At 43.0% G+C, this 18,837-nt stretch overlaps 1 protein-coding gene across 2 annotated transcripts in view; it reads left to right on the top strand.

Moving 5' to 3' along the window:
* Positions 1-362: 362 nt before the first annotated feature.
* The window catches only part of CARM1 (coactivator associated arginine methyltransferase 1), a 41,344-nt gene continuing 22,869 nt past the window's right edge, over positions 363-18,837 (top strand). Inside the window, exons 1-5 of one of the 2 annotated variants that reach the window (XM_079959497.1) lie at positions 363-696; positions 16,079-16,204; positions 16,635-16,741; positions 17,437-17,541; positions 18,178-18,288. In XM_079959497.1, the coding sequence (XP_079815623.1) occupies positions 543-696; positions 16,079-16,204; positions 16,635-16,741; positions 17,437-17,541; positions 18,178-18,288 (603 nt within the window). In that variant the 5' untranslated portion in view covers positions 363-542. The remainder of the gene's footprint in view (positions 697-16,078; positions 16,205-16,634; positions 16,742-17,436; positions 17,542-18,177; positions 18,289-18,837) is intronic. The other variant, XM_079959496.1, reaches the window with a different exon arrangement.

Genomic DNA, 18,837 nt, shown 5'->3' with positions numbered 1-18,837 from the left:
AACAACAATTACAGAGTTTGCCATTTCAATGCATACCCACTCTGTTTTTGCGCCGCAGATGCAGGATATAATAATAATAATAATAATAATAATAATAATAATAATAGATAATTAATACTAGTAATAATATTATTAAGTAATAAGTACTAGTTTGCTCATGAATTGCAATGCAATGCATCCTTGCTCCGTACAATGCAGGATTTTGCTTGGGATCCGGACACGCGGCGCACGATCGCTTCGGCCCTTTAACCTCTCTTTTTTCCCCTTCGCCCGCTTTTTCCCCTCGGGCGCTTGTCCCCGCTGTCGGCCGGCAGGGGTCGCCCTCCTCCGCCCTTGTCGCTCCCCCGCCCACCCACTGGCTCCTTCGCGGCGAGCTCCTTCCACCGCCGCCCGCACGGGGCGCTGTCCCGCTCACTGAGCGGCAACGCTCAGCAGGCGCGGCTTCCGGCCTCTCCTCCTGCTGCTGCGCCTCCTCCTCGGCGCCCCTCACAGCAGCAGCAGCAGCAGCAGCGGCGGCCGCGGGTCGGGCCTGGGATGCCAAGATGGCGTCGGCGGCGTCGGTGTCGGTCTTCCCCGGCGTGCGGCTCCTGACCATCGGCGACGCCAACGGCGAGATCCAGCGGCACCAGGAGCAGCAGGCGCTCCGCCTGGAGGCCCGCACCGGGCCCGACGCCGCCTGCCTCGCCCTCTATAGCCGTGAGTGGAGGCGAGAGACGGGGCAGGTGGCCGGGCGCGGGGAAGGGGCCTGCTCGGGCTGAGGGACGGGTGGATGAATGGATGGCTAGGGCGCGGAAGGGCCGGCGGCGGTGCCTCTGGGCATGTGGAGAGTGCCGCACCTCCGCCACGCTTCCAGGGACGGGGGCCGGCACTTCGGTCCCCTTCCTCCAACTCTCCCCGTACCGAGGAGGAAGGCGGTCAGGGAAGAGGTGCCTCAGGAACGGGGTTGGGATGAAATGCCGACCTGGGGATCCTGCCGCCCGAGGCAGTCGCCTTGCCTCGTGGGTGAGCCGGCCCTGCATCCCAGGGATAGTTTGCATGTTTTGTGCCACGATGGGCATCTGCTGAGGTGCCGGGCAGTAGTGCTTTTTTTCTTGGGGGGACGCAGGGGTATGCATACCCCTAAACGTTTTGTGAGTCTTTGTACTTTTGTCCATTTACTATATTAAGTTAGCAGGATTTGAACTATAAAATGGTGATTTCCTTGAGTCAAAATGAGAGTACAGTGGTACCTCGGGTTAAGTACTTAATTCGTTCCGGAGGTCCGTACTTAACCTGAAACTGTTCTTAACCTGAGGTATCACTTTAGCTAATGGGGCCTCCTCCTGCTGCTGCTGCGCTGCTGGAGCAAGATTTCTGTTCCCAGCCCGAAGCAAAGTTCTCAACCCGAGGTATTATTTCTGGGTTAGCGAAGTCTGTAACCTGAAGCGTATGTAACTCGAGGTACCACTGTACCCCTAAACATTTTTTTAGGGGGAAAAAAAGCACTGGTGCTGGGCCAGGTAGACAGGCTTGAATTGTCCGAATACATCAGGGGTTATCCTTAAGTTTGTAAGATGGGGCAGGCAGGTATCGTCCTTCGAAGGAATGGGGCCGGGTGACTGCTCATTATTCTTGCCATCAATTGCATCTGTATTCCGCCTTTCCTTCAGAGAGCTCAAGACGGAATACAGAAATTCTGCTCCTCCACATTTTTTGCTTGCAACAACCCTGTTAGGTTGAGAGGCAGCGGCTGGCCCAAGGTCACCCATTGAATTTTGTGGCCAAGTGGGGACAGTGGTAATCTTTACTCCTCCTTTGCAAGCATGTGGAGTGGGAGGCTATCCCATGCCTATCCAGATTCCTGCCTGGTCCGTGCTGAGTGGCTGTCTCTGCTTCTTGCTCTTAAACACAAACTGACAGGTTTCTTGGAATACTTCACCTGCTGGATGACTAGTTCTGTGTTGCCTTGAAAGGCTTTCATAGTCTTATGGAAAACTTGCAGGGAGTCCAGTTGGTTCTTCAAAAAGAGATGCAGATGTCGGTCTAGCATCTGAAGTACCTTAACTAAACTAGTAGAAGTTGATTCCCCCCTCCCCCAAGCCATCTCTCAAATTATCACATCAATAAAGGTAAAGGTAAAGGTACCCCTGCCCGTACGGGCCAGTCTTGACAGACTCTGGGGTTGTGCGCCCATCTCACTTAAGAGGCCAGGGGCCAGCGCTGTCCGGAGACACTTCCGGGTCACGTGGCCAGCGTGACATCGCTGCTGTGGCGAGCCAGAGCCGCACACGGAAACGCCGTTTACCTTCCCGCTGGTAAGCGGTCCCTATTTATCTACTTGCACCCGGAGGTGCTTTCGAACTGCTAGGTTGGCAGGCATCACATCAATAGCTGATTTCAAAAAAGTTTTTTTGAGGGGGACACATAGTGGTTAAAGCTGAATGTGAAATGTCTGTTGTGATTCTAGAAGACAAAAAAGTAAATGGGTTGAAAGGCCAGGTAAGTAAAGATTTTAAAAGATTTTTTTCGGTCATACCGAGATTAAAACTGGAATAGGGCATTTTAAAATTCTGCTAATGTAGAGAAGATCCTTAAGTTTATTTTTGGCCTGGAAGCCAAACAGGTCCAAAATCTGACAGGTTTTTTTGAAACTGGGTTAAGAGGTTGTTTTGAGTATCAGAAGAAAGAACTGTCAAATCAGTCATCAAACTATAGAAGCATATGTTGTGAGGTTCATTTGTCCTGGATACAAATGGCATTTTAAGAGTGTTTTCATATACTGCTGGAATGGCTACACCATTGTAATAACAATACTTAGTGACTGTATAGTACTTTAAAGTTTCTGTTCATTATCTTAGTAATCCAGTTCAGTAAAATAGACCAGTTTTATCATCCCAGGTTGAGGCTGTGGTTGTCAAAGGTTGCCTAATGAGCTTATGTCTGCATAAGATCTGAATTGGATCTTCCTAGTTCGCAGCTCCCAGTATAAGCTACTCTGCAACACCACTGGCAAATTCCGCGGCAGTTGTAACATCCTAATGCTGTGCTTTGTGTATGTTTAGTTAGCTAGGTCCTTCAAAGGGACCTGCTAATATGTACAGGATTGTAGTTCCAGGTTCCCAAGTAACAATGCAATGCTGAACCAAGTCTACTCAGAAGTAAGTACTATTCAATTCAGTGGGGCTTCTAGGTAAGTGGAGTTAAGATTGCAGCCCAAGTCAGTCATACATAGCAGAGTAGTGCAACCGGCTTTTAGCTTCTGGGACAGAAACACTTTTATCAAGTGCATCATTCTCTGAATGATTGGTGGAAAGGATTCCTAGTATAAGGAAGAAAATGGGAAAGTGCAATGAAACTGGAGTATGTGGTTCAAGAGGGGACCAAATTGTTACTATGGAAGTTATCCAAAGATGCTGTTATTCTAAGGGCTTTTAATGTGCTCACATCAATGAAGGAAGGAGCAGGCTGCAGCCAATGGGTGTGCATATATTTGCAACAGAATCAGCCTTGAATTCGGTGCCCTAGTAAAGTGTCTGCATTTAGACCTGCAGAGAACATAGTCACTTACTAGGTTTAGCCAGTAAGTGCCTCACAGAGTGGACTGTGTGTGCTTTTAGCTGTCATTCTTGCTTGATGATGATGCCTCTTACGGAGACAACTGCAGGGAGACTTGAAAGACTTGAAGCTGTGGAAAGAAGCCACTGACTTTATTAGAATGAAAGCACTGCAATCGTGTGTGTTGCAACACAATGCATCATGACTCCTCAGTAGGGTGACTACAACTCAGCGCTGGACTTGACAGGTTCAGACTATTTTGTATACATGATTTCTAATCCTTTCTAGCTTGCAAACCAAGTGAGCTCTTGGTGTTTGGGGCTGCAGTAGAACTGACCACTCTGTTGCCCAACAGGCACCCTGTTCAGGCTTAGTTGGTCTGACAAGTGATGTGGAAATTTTCGTAAACTTCACCATACATGATGACTCTTTAGTGCTGGCTTATGAGTTTATGGCCTCCATGACAATCGACCTGTTAACTGGTTGAAATTGAAACAAAAGCCACCATGAAGCTGGCCACATACTTTTCTTGTGTTGCAGGGAACAGCAAGAAACCACCAAGCTAATATACGAGACAGGTTTCTCTAGGGAAGGTTGTGGGACTCAAGAGTGCAAATGCTGCCAAGTGAATAGGTTTTTGTCTTTCAAAGGCCTGGTTTCTTTTTTGCTTGACTATGGAAGATTCACTCATTGCAAGACTGTCCAGGGGAATGGGGCCTGCCTGTCTGCGAGACCCAACAATGGGTGGGCATTTTTCTAGTGCTTTTATTTCTCTGCAGAAAAATGATTTCGTCATAAGTTCATTAGTAACAACAAATGGATGCAATTGCAAATACAGTATTAGGCAGGCATGGCCGTTTCAGTTTTTAGATTTATTTATTAAATGCAAGTAAAATAAATTGCAATAAATAGGCTGCTCTCTAGGGGTATCATAAAACTTTCTTTTGCAACTTACCCAAATTGGCATAGGGAAGTTACCCTAGATTGAATAGGGTTTCCCCCTCTTGAAAACTTACACCACTGATAAAACCCATCAGCCAAACACACAAATTTGCTTTTTCAGTAGATTACTCTCTTGAAGGAATTGTATAATCTTGAAGGAATTGTATAATTCTGACAAATCCAGTGTGGTGGTTGAGAATCCAGTGTGGTGGTTGAGGTGTTCATCAGCTTTACTGAATTGTTGCTAGTTTAGGTTAAATATAAGGAAAATATTTTGACATCTGCTTTCATGCACTAGTGTAACAAACTCTTTGGTAGATGTGAATTTGCAGAGCAATTGTTTGTTGCTTTTGTTTAAAACATTTGAGAACTCAACATGGGTCCTCCTTAATCCTCTCTTTAGGCTACACATAGGTCTTTCCAGCTGTCTTCTGAAACCTTTTCAGCTTCTCAAAATACAGTTTGAAGGGAATCTAAAACTCCAGAAAAGGTTGTTGTTGTTATTATTATTATTAATTAAATTTGTATACTGGTTGGTATATCTACTACCAGCACTGAGCAGTGTGACAGCCATTTTAGAAGCAGCTGGCTCAAGGGGTTCAGCCTAAAACAGGAGTGATTTCTGCTACGGGAGGTGCTGTCTCTTGCAAGTGCCGCTGTTTTGATCGCTGTTTTTGACCTCTTAACTTGGCATTTTTAGTGCCTACATTGTATTGGACACAAGCCTCACAATAAAGGTACCCCTGCCCGTACGGGCCAGTCGTGTCCGACTCTAGGGTTGTGCGCCCATCTCACTTAAGAGGCCGGGGGCCAGCGCTGTCCAAAGACACTTCCGGGTCACGTGGCCAGCGTGATGAAGCTGCTCTGGCAAGCCAGCACCAGCACACGGAAACGCTGTTTACCTTCCCGCTATAAAGCGGTACCTATTTATCTACTTGCACTTAGGAGTGCTTTCGAACTGCTAGGTGGGCAGGAGCTGGGACCGAAGGACGGGAGCTCACCCCGTCGCGGGGATTCGAACCGCCAACCATACGATCGGCAAGTCCTAGGCACTGCAGTTTTACCCACAGCGCCACCCGCGTCCCAAGCCTCACAATACTTTACTTCAAATAACTCTGAGATTTGGTGTTGTCTTCTAACAGGAGAGAGCACAAAGAAATAAGATAATGCGCTATACTCTAGTGCTTGGCTTTAGTATGCTGAAACACACTGTGCAATCTGCAACCTCCATTACCAGTATTTTCTTTTTAATAATACAGCTTTACTGATTTTTTTTCTGTGAAGTATGCAAACTAATGCAAAACAAACAGCAACAGTCATTTTGCATTAACCAAAACAAACATGCGCTTGGTGTCCACCAGCAAATTCTGGTATCACATAAAAAAGAAGAGAGTTTCATATTATCATCCCTCCAGACCCATTACCAGCATTCTTGAAAGTATACCTTGTATACTTTCCCCATCTCACCTCTTGTAGAAGTTAATTGCTAGCTGACATTTAGAGACACCTTTCAAACCTCAGACTGGACTTTTGGTGACTTAATGAATAGATACAAGCTATTTCTTTTCCTCAACAAGAAGATCTCCAGAATGGCTGCAGTCAAATATAAAAAAACACATTAAAATATGTAAAAGAATAAAAGATGACAAAAATCTGAATTACATCAACAACTCAAGAAAATATAAAAAACTGGAAAAAGGATGGAATATAAACCTTTGAACTATGTCACAAAAGTGAATTCTTTAAGCTTTGCTGCTGCTCCAGGTTACCAGGAGACAAAACTTCACTTCTCAAGCAGCAGCTTTCAGAACATTCTTCTAGAGCAGTGGTTCCCATTAGGGTTATTTGGATCCGTTGGGTCTGCAGACCACTAATTGGGAACCACCCTTCTAGGGTAAGTGACCTGATGCTTGGGCCTGTAGTTTCTCAGGTTTAATCTGTTGTGAAGGAAACCATGTTAAAAGCCAAGAAAGACCTCTGTCCATAGTGTATTGGTGGGCAAGTGGGCAAACTATTAACCCCACATCTTGAGAAAGGGATACTATAGCTTGTTTATCAAGCAACAGTTTTTGCTATGTTGTTGTCCTAAGCTTTCTCTTGCGACTTTGATTTCAAGGGATGCTCAGTACAGTGGTGCCCCACAAGACGGAAAACCCGCTAGACGAAAGGGTTTTCCATTTTGGAGGCGCTTCGCAAAATGAATTTCCCTATGGGCTTGCTTCGCAAGACGAAAATGTCTTGCGAGTTCCTGCGGGTTTTTTCCCCTTTCCCCCCCCTTTTCCTAAGCCGCTTATCAGCTGATCCGCTGATAAGCCGCTTAACAGCTGATCGCTAAAAGCCGCTAAACCGCTAATAGCGCTAATCCGCTAAGCTGTCAATGGGCTTGCTTCGCAAGACGAAAAAACCGCTATACGAAGAGCCTCACGGAACGGATTAATTTCGTCTTGCGAGGCACCACTGTAGATGATTTGAAGGGAAATTGACAGCTCTTTTTTTCCAGGTTTCTTTCTAAGCCCTAACAAGTTTCTTCTTTTCCTTCTACCACTTACTTTTCTTTTTTCTAATTACCAAAAGGAAAAACCCAGGTGAACTATTGGATCTTATTTAAACGGTATTTCCTACTAAATTATGACTTCTATCCAAAATAATGCTGTAAAACAGGGGTTCCCAATGTCTCTTTTCTCAGGGCCACTCTGCTGACAGTAGTTCAGGGACTAGAAGTATATATTTTATACACAAACTGATCCCCTTACAGATGTGCTAAGCACAAACATAATACGTTGGCATCACCTAGTAGAAAGGGCTTGACAGGGATTGGGCACCTACGACCCATCACAGCCATGACAACTGCATGCAAAATCTAAAAGAGATTTCACTGTCCTGACTGCCACCCAAAATATGTAAACAGAGGCTCTTACTTGTAAGTAAGTGACCCTTATTCAGGCAAGTAACAGGGCTCGTGATAATAGTGAAGTGTGGGGCACCTCTTATGCCTTGAAAACATTTCCCTTATGAGTAAAATACTGGGTCAGCTTCTTACAATACCTTGATTAAAATATGGTAAGGCCAGCCAGGTCTGAAAAAATTGCTTTGGAATCTCAGTCCGGTCAACCATATTTCCTTGGTTGTTTGGGGTTGAATGAAAGTGACAGCTGATTGATTTGACACATCCCTTCTGGTTGGATGGGGCAAAGTTAGGAATGTGAGAGCTGGCTAGAGGTCTGTTTAACATGTTCCTGGTAGTTTCAGAAAAGGAAGAAATGGTCTGATCACTGGAAAGTTTCTTCTAATGCCTGACAGTTATCAGGCAAAGTTTCCAGTTGCTAACAAAATACGTTACGACCGTATGCAGATGATAGTCCTGCTTCACTATTTAAGCTAAGTGCTACTTGGAAATCCAGCAGCACTCAGATCCTTAGTATCCATAGCTCATATAGCTGAGGGAGCGTTTGTATAACTAAGGTGTGACCATATTTTTAGTATTCTGTTAGCTGAGCTTTCTATTAGTGAATAATAAGCTATTTAAATTGTACAGAAATCAGATAAAAATTGATATTTTTTCATTCATCTACCAGAGAGTTTCAAAAAATGAAGGTGCAGCCCTGAATTTCTCTTTCAGCAATATGGTAGTTGAATATTACAATATGCATGCAAGATGATGAGAACTTCACATACGATTGCTTTCAAACATAAACTGGAACTCAGATTTGTTAGTTTTCTGATATATAGAGGGAGGGGGATTTCTGCCTTCATGATTTAAACATGCATTTTCCACCTGATTTTTCTGAAATTTTGAACTTTTCTATCCCTCACCCAAGAGATACTCTATGTAAATTTTACACTGAGAAGACAGATTGTATCAGTTTTACAAGATAAGTAAAGATAGCGAGTCCCCCGTAGAAATCCAGCACAGCAGCAAGCAAGTGTAATAGAAACCCTGGCAGACATCCAGCAGGTACTCCCTTCCAAATACCTTGCCACATATGTAGCTAATGAACTTCAACTAGACAGGGACATAAGGTTGCTTGATTGTTCCTTGTGAACGTTATTGGTTTGGAGTTTAGCTCTAAATGACTGGGTAGACATTAGACTAATGTGTGTTCTCCGCCCGTGCACTATTTAGTATTTAAGAATTACAGTAATGACTCCTGTACAATTTTAATGCTTCTGCAGATTTTAGCTAAATTCTGTTGTTCTTTACTGGGACTGTTTAAGTAATGTTATGCATTATAAAGGCCCACTGTTGCCTAGCACAACTAAGGACTTAACCAGTTCTTCAGAGGAGAAGGGAATTTTAGGGACTGTATACCTCTTACACATTTGCATCTTATGTAGCTGGGTTGTAGAACTTGTGTATGTGTCGCTGTAGTATACAAAGTTGGAGAATGCAGACCTGGAAGATCTAGAGAGCTAGTGTAGTGTAGAGTCCAGATGGGAGACCTTGTGCAAATCTTGTTTCCGTCATGGGTTGCAAGGTAAAACATGTGAAATCCTTTGACTCCTCCAAAGCATCATATAAATGCTAAGTATTGGTGAGGATGTTGTTTCTGTTAAAGAGGAGGATATACATGGATATTAGAGGGAAACAGAAAAGATTGGTGCCTACCCTGAGCACACTCTGCTTGGTATTGGGTCTTGGCCTAAAGGCTAAAAAACAATGCCTGCTCTGAGCCCACAAACCTGAAGTATTATGTGTTTATATTTGTTAGCCAAGTAAATGGAGCAATAGCCAGAATCCAGCTCAGCCTGTAGTGGTGGAGCCAAACCTGGGAAGAAATCAAGTACCTTATCCACTATTCAGTTATCGAATGAGATACAGATGTAATAGTTAAGGTGGTTCATGTCATTTCATTTCACTTTGGTCCCAACTTCTGTGGCTTACTATCTGGGCTCTGGATATTGCTTCCTTTACTTGGCTAACACATTAAACTCATATGTCTGAAGATGTTCAGACAGGCATCAATCTTTTCTGTTTCCTTCTAGTTTTCAAGGTATCTCCTTTGTATTCAGTTCACCATACATTTGCTTCGCTATTCCTCTTGAAAGATAATGACTTGGCCTAGTAGAAAATTGAAGCTGAATCTCTTTGATCCATATACAACATGGATCCACTACACCATGCTGTCAGGTGGAGTAATCACTGCATAACTGCTATCAGTAAGGGAATTTTTGTTGTGATACATTCATAGTTAGAATCCCTGTTATAATTGAATTCTACCCATTTAACTCATTGTAGTGGTCTCAGGGTCTATAAGCAAGAGTGAAAGCAATATGGTTGGCCATAAAAAACTTGGTCAGTTGATTTTTTTTTACGTCTTTAGGTAATGCAGTTAATTATTTTAGTAGAATTGTATTACTACAAAACCCGTTAAGTTGTGACCGAAATCCAGTGGAGAAATAGGTATGCTTAATTCCATTTCTTTTAGTTGTCTTAAGCATGCCTCACTTTTTGTTGGATTTATGCATATTAAATTAAATTCTAAGCTATTAACAGTGTTCAAATGTATGTCATTGATCAAAGGATTGCATAGTTCTTGGCATTTATTTAGAACCCTGGGGGAGCTCAGACAAGGTCTGTGTAGCCATAATCTAAGATGGCTAGGGAGCAAGGAGTTACCTCTCTGGCTTTTTCAAATTCAGACGACACCATGATGCAAAGAAAGGCAGCCTGCCAATCTGCAGAAGGGCTTTCTTGGTTTCATGCAGTAATTGACCACAGCTGTCCAGTACCCCAGCACTGATCCTATTACTCATTAACATTAGCAAAGTATCCTTTGTAGAAAATCCCCATAATTCTGTTCTGTGAAATGAAACTACTGAATACTAATGCTTTTAACTTTTAAACAAAGCATTTTAAATGCAGTGTGTTATATCCAATTCTCTGTGAGTGACGTCATGCTTGTGCAGTATGATACCCCCACCATCTGCTCCAGCCTGTCCCCCAACCCTCTGGAACACATTATGGCGGTGCACTGTGGGGCAGGGGGTGCTGCCAGGGAGATGGGTCAAGGGAGACGTCCTGTTGTGCAAGCAGAAGTCTGTTGTGTGAGCAGAGCGAGCAGCACTGGAATCAACCCAGTACATTGGCGTGTAAGTCATGGGTGTTTTGTAGCAGAGTAATGATTTCATGATTGAAGTCTCTACATGTGTAAATCTACATATTTTGCATACACTCAAAATATTAGCTGAAGTTTCTGCGTAGCCTTTTTTCATTTGTACAGAGTAATGACATGGGGAAAGGGATGAATGTGTGACTGACATTTGTGGTGGGTTGGATATGCTAGTGACAGACAACCTTGATTGGGCTCTGCCCTCTGTACATCTAGGATAAATACACTGTCTGCAAGTGTTTTAAGTAAAAGTCATAGGTTATGTAAAAAGCACTGGCTAGAGTAGTGTTGTGTGCACTAACATACCCTTTCTCCTTATTTAGTATTCTTTGTACCTTTACAGCAAGATCCAGAAAGAGCCTTGTGGCACCTAAAAGGGCTATTGTATTTTATTGTTGTTGTTGTTTTGTCGTTTCCGACTCTTTGTGACCCCATGGACCAGAGCACGCCAGGCACTCCTGTCTTCCACTACCTCCCGCAGTTTGGGCAGACTCATGTTAGTAGCTTTGAGAACATTGTCCAACCATCACGTCCTCTGTCGTCCCCTTCTCCTTGTGCCCTCTTTCCCAACATCAGGGTCTTTTCCAGGGAGTCTTCTCTTCTCATGTGGTGGCCAAAGTATTGGAGCCTCAACTTCAGGATCTGTCCTTCCAGTGAGCACTCAGGGCTGATTTTCTTAAGAATTGATGTCCGATCTTATTGCAGTCCATAGGACTCTCAAGAGTCTCCTCCAGCACCGTAATTCAAAAGCATCAATTCTTCGGCGACCAGCCTTCTTTATGGTCCAGCTCTCACTTCCATACATCACTACTGGGAAAACCTTGGTTGGCAAGGTGATGTCTCTGCTTTTTAAGATGCTGTCTAGGTTTGTCATCGCTTTTCTCCTAAGAAGCAGGCAGCTTTTAATTTTGTGACTGCTGTTACCATCTGCTTTTTTGAGGACTAAAATTCCTTGGTGCTTCTCAAACTGTGGGTCGTACAAAAAGGAGGCCCCCCCCCACTTTCCCAGGACAAGTAGCCACCTTAAGAGACATGCTTACTCTCTTGCTTGCTCCATATATGCCCTACTTAAATCATATTCAGAACATGATTACAGATTGTTTTTGAACTAAGTACAACCATGTTGGTTCTCCGGTGACATCCACACATTCCTGGTTGCTGGAATTGGTGTAGTGAGGCACCTAGCCACTAATCTTTATTTAGGGAAAGGATTATTGGGATGTAACAGAGCGGGTGAGGATGAGCCTTTGGTTTCATGGACTATTCTGCTTGCAACTCTCTGGATTGCTTGGGGAAATGGTGCCTGAGGCATACCACAATATAATGTGTCTGAGGCATACCACTACCATTGTAAAACAAGTTGAAAGTATTTTATTTCGTTTCACAGCAGTAAGGGAGATGAGCCTAAACGTTGGGAAATGTAAAATCTAAATTGGCCGTATTTGGATTGCTTATGCTTATTCCAGATGCTTCTCCTGTTTTGTGAACAACAATCACATCATCACATAAACAGTCTTTGATTTTTCCTCTTCTGTATTTAAGCCTGGCACTTGCTGGGAGTACACAGAGAAAGTACCTAAGGAGAAATGCCTTCCAATGCAGCAACTTTTTCTGGCTTTGCAGTACTAGCATTGGAGCTTAGCATAGATAAAATCTTGGGAGGTGCGTGAGACACAAGCTGCACCCTTGGAATAAGCCTGCTATTGGAAGAAGAAAGCTGGACTCTGGAGTGGAAGCAAGGCAAGCATCTCATCTCATGAATCCAACTCTGATGTGACAAACTCTGGCGGCCTTTTTGAATTCACCAAGCATTCAGCCCTTTTGTGCTCAGTGTATGGAAGCCCAGGGCACATCTGCTGTGCCCCTTTTATCACTCACAAAGAACTTGGAGGCCCAGCTTGACAGCTTAATTAATGTGCATGAGAGACATTTACATTGAATAGCTTTCAAAAGCAGAATCTTGAAAAGGCAGGGCTCTCTTTTCTAGGATCTGAATTGTGTTCTTTGCAAGGCACACAACTGCTCTGGGATTTTTATCCCCTCCCTGTCTTGGGCTAACCCTTGCCTTTCCAGTCAATTTCAGTCTGAGGCATTGTTCATATCCTATCCTGGCTGCTTATGTCTTCAGGGAGACCAAGCCTCATTGTGTTAATTTTACTACATTGTGCAGTAAAATGACTCCAACTGAGCTCATGGCCTTGTCTCTGACCTGTCATTGAATTGGCAGCTCTTGGTGTTGCAGGGAGATTGCTTGGTGGAACTCTTGATTTTTTTCCTCTTCACCTCCATCCTGTCCTCTCGGTTTTTTGTCCTAGGACAACATGCCATAATCTATCCAGGGGAATGAGCAGAGCTTTAGAATAAAAAACAAACAAACAAAAGGAAAAACCCCCTCAAAATTGTCAGGTCCCTCTCCGAACTCTTAGTATAAAAATTGCACAATGTCTTTACACTTCAATTTCAGACAGTTTTGCACTGGTTGTTTCATTCATTTATTATACGGGAGCCAAGAGGGCAGTTTGATGCTCGGGATAAACTAAAATAAATTACAAGAGTGCCCACTGGTGTTACCAAAAGGATGCTGTGTTTGTATTCTGTGACATTCTGTGCTTGTATTCTGAATGCTTGCCTGTGGGGCAATCTGAGGTTGTGAGGGTGAATGTGTGTGGTGTCCACAGCCTGGTGTTCCTTTCCAACAGAGGAAATGAATGTTCATTTCCAGGAAGCACTCTTTTTTGTACTATAGGAATAACAGAGATTGATGTGGTCCCAGGATTATATTATTTAGAAGCCCCAGCATTCAGAATCTTGTTCTTTAAGGAAAGTGTGCTATGTTTGATCTTGTCACTTGAGTAACCACCTATATTCAACCTCATATTAAAAGGAGAGGGCCTTCTTTTCTGAACCACTCAGGGTAGGATTCTGGGCCTTCTATGATGTAGTATGTTGAGCTCTTGAATTCAAGATGAGCCTTGAAATATTAGAATGGGATTTGGTACATTGCTCTAGATCCAGTTTAAAAGAACGAACCCATCTTGATCTCTGCACCCATTTCCTTGTCAAAAGATGTGAGACAGAAAGCCGTGTGCTGTCTCTGATGACTCAGGCACGCCACTTTTTATTCTGGAGTGTTCTGAACACTATTGAGCATTTTGAATGTGAACCCCAGATTAACCAAGCACCTGTCTTCAAAAGGAAGGGAATGCAAGATGCATTGCATCATGATATGTTTCAACGTATATTTAGACCCTGTCAAGTGAACTTTCCAGGTCATGGAAAAACATTGTTCTTTCCAGTAATTACCAGCCCTTGTTTCTGGAAAATTCTGATACTTTTCAAGTTTTACGTGTGAATATAGAACAAAATAGAAATTTCACAGTTGCGCACCTAAATTGGCAACGATTCAGTAGCACAAAACGACATGTAGGCCTTGACTACTGGCTTTCAACTGCATTCCGGGCTTGTGTTATATGACATTGCTGAGCTATTGCATTTATTCTCACTGGTTCCTGAAATATATGAAATCTTAGTCAGGTTTCTTTGAATACTGCATATAAGACAGCTTGCTCTGCCACAAGAGTGCTGTCATAAAAATAACAGGACATTTAGCTAAAACCAACATCAACATTTGCTGAAACAGTTGAGTTTTCTCCTGCTGCCTCGTGAATTCAGTTGTGGTTCTGCAACATGCTTGGTGGTTATGGACGTAACCTTCCGATAGTTACCTGGGACAGAGGTTCTCCATATGTTTTAAGGGTTTGGAGAGAGCCCTACTGGAGAAGGCACTTTGACATCAAAATAATTTCTTAGACACTCAGACATTATGATCCACAGCAGATGCAAACACTGCTGAATAGATGCTGCAAGGCAGAGGTGAACCCTCTTCCTTCCTTTCCCCCTTTCCTTTTGACAAGCCATCCTGACTCAAAAGATGCTCAGGGCTGCTTTTCCTCAGGCCATGATTAAGTGGACTAGCGTCTGAACAGAGTATTGCCAAAACTGTTAAACTTAAACTGTTGACAGAATAAATTATTCTGCTTGTTAACCTTTGCCAGCATGTGATTAACTTGTTCAGCCCACAGTGCACCCTGGATGGATTGTTAAGATGCTTACTTAGGAAGAGTTTGGATTGACTTGGAATCTACAGTGGGTTATTTATTTTATCTTGTTTATATAAGATTAATTAGTATTGGGGGCTAGGCACTGTTCTCCAAAATTTCTCATAGCTGATGCACATCTTTTCCCTGAATTAATATTGAGAACACATTTTACAGCCTCAAAAGTTTACCTTTAAGAGTGCAAGAGTAAGAACTACCTACTTTTAGAGGAGCCCACTGTGATGTTGCTGTATAGGGTATATAACCTTTGAATCCATTGTGCTAAACATATGTAAAAAAGCAAATCATGAATATAGGTAGTTGGGACAACATATACTTTTGCAAGCATCCTTATACATTATCATTTGAAAACTAAATGTGACAAATACCTTAAACTTTCAGTTTCCATTCAAACAGCTTTCACAAATACTAACTAGCTGCCTAACTGGCATCTTAAGGAGGGCTGAATATGAGAGAAGATTGCTGACAAACCACAACTTGAGAATTAAGCAATACATCTGCTAGGGAGATAATATAATTTACCATGTGGGAAAAGTTTCTCATGAATGGACATATGCAAGCATAAGAGATGAAAAAGAATAGGTTGGAGGAATTCCCTCACTGTAGCATATGTGCAAAACAAAGAAAACCGAATAACGCTATTGCAAACCTTGCACGTGCTAGGCACTGAGTGCATGAAAAGTAAATGAAGCAAAAGCCTGTCACTGGTTAGGGTTCAGCTTTCCTATAATCCAAACCAAAAAAATCTTGACTGCATATGAACTTTCTTCAAAATGACCCACCAAAGGGGACTGTGGGGCAATAACTACTAGAAATATGGTTGATGTGAACTAACAGGTGCCTACTCACCTTACTGAATATCAGTAGGGAATGGCTACAGGTAGTGAGAGATTTCTTTGCTGTAATGAAGATTAGGAAGTTCTTGAAATTCAGGTTCTTGCTTCTGCAGAAGTCACTGTTCTGCGGAAGTCACAGATCTGCTCCAGAGGACTAGAGGAAACCCCGCAACAGATTTAGGGTGTGTGTGGTGGAGGAATGAGATACAGTGGTACCTCAGGTTAAGTACTTAATTCGTTCCGGAGGTCTGTACTTAACCTGAAACTGTTCTTACCCTGAAGCACCACTTTAGCTAATGGGGCCTCCTCCTGCGGCTGCGCCGCCGGAGCCCCATTTCTGTTCTCATCCTGAAGCAAAGTTCTTAACCTGAAGCAATATTTCTGGGTTAGCGGAGTCTTTAACCTGAAGCGTATGTAACCTGAGGTACCACTGTATTTGGATATTTGCCCTTGTGTCCCATCTTTTAGGAGACAAATGTTTCAGCATTTGATGGAGTCACTGATTCTATTTTCTTCTTTCCTTCCTTTCTCTCCACAGAAGATGATGTTTGCGTGTTCAAGTGTTCTGTGTCGAAGGAGACGGAATGCAGTCGAGTGGGCAAGCAGTCTTTCATTATTACACTGGGGTGTAATAGCGTTCTTATACAGTTCGCAACGCCAAGTGGTACGTACCACCAGATTTGTGTTTGATTTATGTACGTCTGCTGCTCAAGGGGCTGTGAAACTCCAGATTGCTTCCTTAAAAACAACTTCAGAAGAAAATAACCTTGCTGGGTTCAAGATGGCACCAGATACACTTTATATGGGCAGCCGTCTGGTCTGCAATGCTAGTGCCTTGACTGTAGGGTGCTATGTGGTCTCTGACTTGCTCGTTGCTGAGGCTGTGAAGCTTTATACAGTCAGAGGGCTAGATGCTATGTTAATAGCCCACATAGGTTCAACACAGCATATGAGACGATTGCCCCTCTCCTTTTGCTGCCATCCTAGTCTCTATCCCCCAGAAAGTGTATTGCCTGTTAGTTCTCCAAGTTCTGTGTTGGGTCTGAACAGTGACATTTGAATGCTAAACAGGCCGTGTTTGACTTTTCTTTTAGACTTCTGCTCATTTTATAATATCTTGAAAAACTGTCGGGGCCACAACATTGAGCAGTCTGTGTTCAGTGAGCGTACAGAAGAGTCTTCTGCTGTGCAGTACTTTCAGGTAGGTGGGTGAGTTCAACAGCTGATGCTTTTTTCTGGTGTGTCACTATAAGTTCCTTGTGTTCATTTCCAAATGTATGTCTCTTGCAAGTTGGATTTTTAAAGCTTCTTATTGGTAAACAAGGGACTTCTGCTAATTGAGTGTGTCTGCTTGTTTGCTACTCACTCATTAACTTTTTCAGCTGTTGAGGTAGGGATTTGGGGAGGAGGCTTGGAATTCTGGGAAGCAAAGCAAAAGTTGTATGTTAAGGGCTGAATGATAGGAGGATGAGCAGAACTTTGTCTACTGGAATCCTCCATAGATTCTCGGTGTGCTGTAAAGCATTCAAAGAACTGGCCAAATTGTGGGCACAGCTTTCTTCAAAATCATGAGGTCATGGGCCTTAATTGCAACTGTGCAGATTGCTGGATGCATGTGCTGGTCGTTGTCAGAAACTGGGACAGTGTAGTGTCAAGAGTAGTTCTGCAAACTAAAATTACCAGGGCTTGTACACTGGCAATATCTGTGCATTTAATATTTCCAAGTGGCTTCCACAGCACTGTCGCATGGAGAGAGAGTGAGTGCAAGAAGTGAGTTCTTCTGGTAGCAATTACTCGTAAGCATTGCTGTCATTTTGGATACTGAATGCTTATATTGAGTGAGGTGCTTCTTTCTTCGAGTTAAATGTTTAGCAGAGGCTTTTTGTTTCCCTTTAGTTTTATGGATACTTATCTCAGCAGCAAAATATGATGCAGGATTATGTCAGAACAGGCACGTACCAGCGAGCAATCCTGCAGAACCACAGTGACTTTAAAGACAAGGTAAGGGGGTGGAGTCTACTGGCACTTTTTGAGTGCATCCTGTATTTGTGATGCCAGCAGTACAGGCACCTCCTAATAATCCAGAGTTCGTGAAAAGCAAGACCAAATGTCTGCAAGTTTCACACCCAGGCTGCATTTCTTCTGTGTTCAAAATAAATGTTATCTATTTCGCGTATTTGAAAAGTGGTATAACATGTGAGCATTTGAAAAGCAGTTTATAACATTAAATTTAAAAATAGATGTGGCCTGATGCCCATGGCAAGGGTCCTAAACTGAATCCTAAGAAATTCTGTCTGTACACCACTGCTGGGCAGTGGAATTCCAGGGTCAGTGAAGAAATGTTGACTAGGTCAGGACAGGTCACAGAGTGAAATCTTATGCTTAAATGCTTCTAGCTGGCTGGCTTGTTCTCTAATATGCGACATAGAATCTCTGGGCACTGGAATTGCCTCCTTCAAAGATGGAAATATTCCACACTTTAGAATTTTGCAGTTGGTTTGGTTAGAATTTGTGTTACATGCTAACTTCCTGTTATACAAATATTTAATGAATTTACAAAGTCATTTGGGAGGAGGGAGAATTTGCTTATGCTTAGTGACTTGACTATATGTGTTGTCTATTCACTTTCCCCACCAGATTGTATTAGATGTTGGCTGTGGTTCTGGCATCCTGTCGTTTTTCGCAGCACAGGCCGGAGCAAGAAAAATCTATGCAGTGGAAGCCAGTACAATGGCTCAACACGCAGAGGTCAGTGATGTTTCAAGGCTTATGGAAAAGCCTCTGGGGATCCACCCATACTTAGGTCACAAACGCTGACATTTTGCAGCTGACAGGACAGTTTCCCTTCTCTTCCTTGTGCTGCTCTATCCTTATAAAGTGAAAGTGGTGTTGATTTAGGCATTGAGAAGAAACCAGGCTTCAGTGACTTTCCCCCCATACAATCAGTTTGCTTGTGTGCATTTTATTTATTTTTTAAAAATAATATTTATTAAGTTTTCCAAATTAACAATCCAATAATGGCCACATTAAAAACATTCTGAATTATAAAATAATCCAACAGTCCAAATATTAAGCCAAATCATATTAAGCCAAATCATAAATCTTTGTTTGACTTCCCATGCTCTTAGCTCCTCTGGCTTGTGTGCATTTTGTATGACGGTCTGGCTCAGATTATCTCGAAGGTCAAGATGGGGAGAAGTCCAGAGGAAGGTTTTTGAGCACACGTATGAAATTCACTTTGGAACAGCCTAACCTACTTCACAGTCTGGTTGTGAATATATTGTAGGGAACGTCCCG

Source organism: Podarcis cretensis (assembly GCF_951804945.1).
Source record: "Podarcis cretensis genome assembly, chromosome: 17".
Lineage (NCBI taxonomy): Eukaryota > Metazoa > Chordata > Lepidosauria > Squamata > Lacertidae > Podarcis > Podarcis cretensis.
This window is presented reverse-complemented; position numbering and strand designations above follow the sequence as displayed.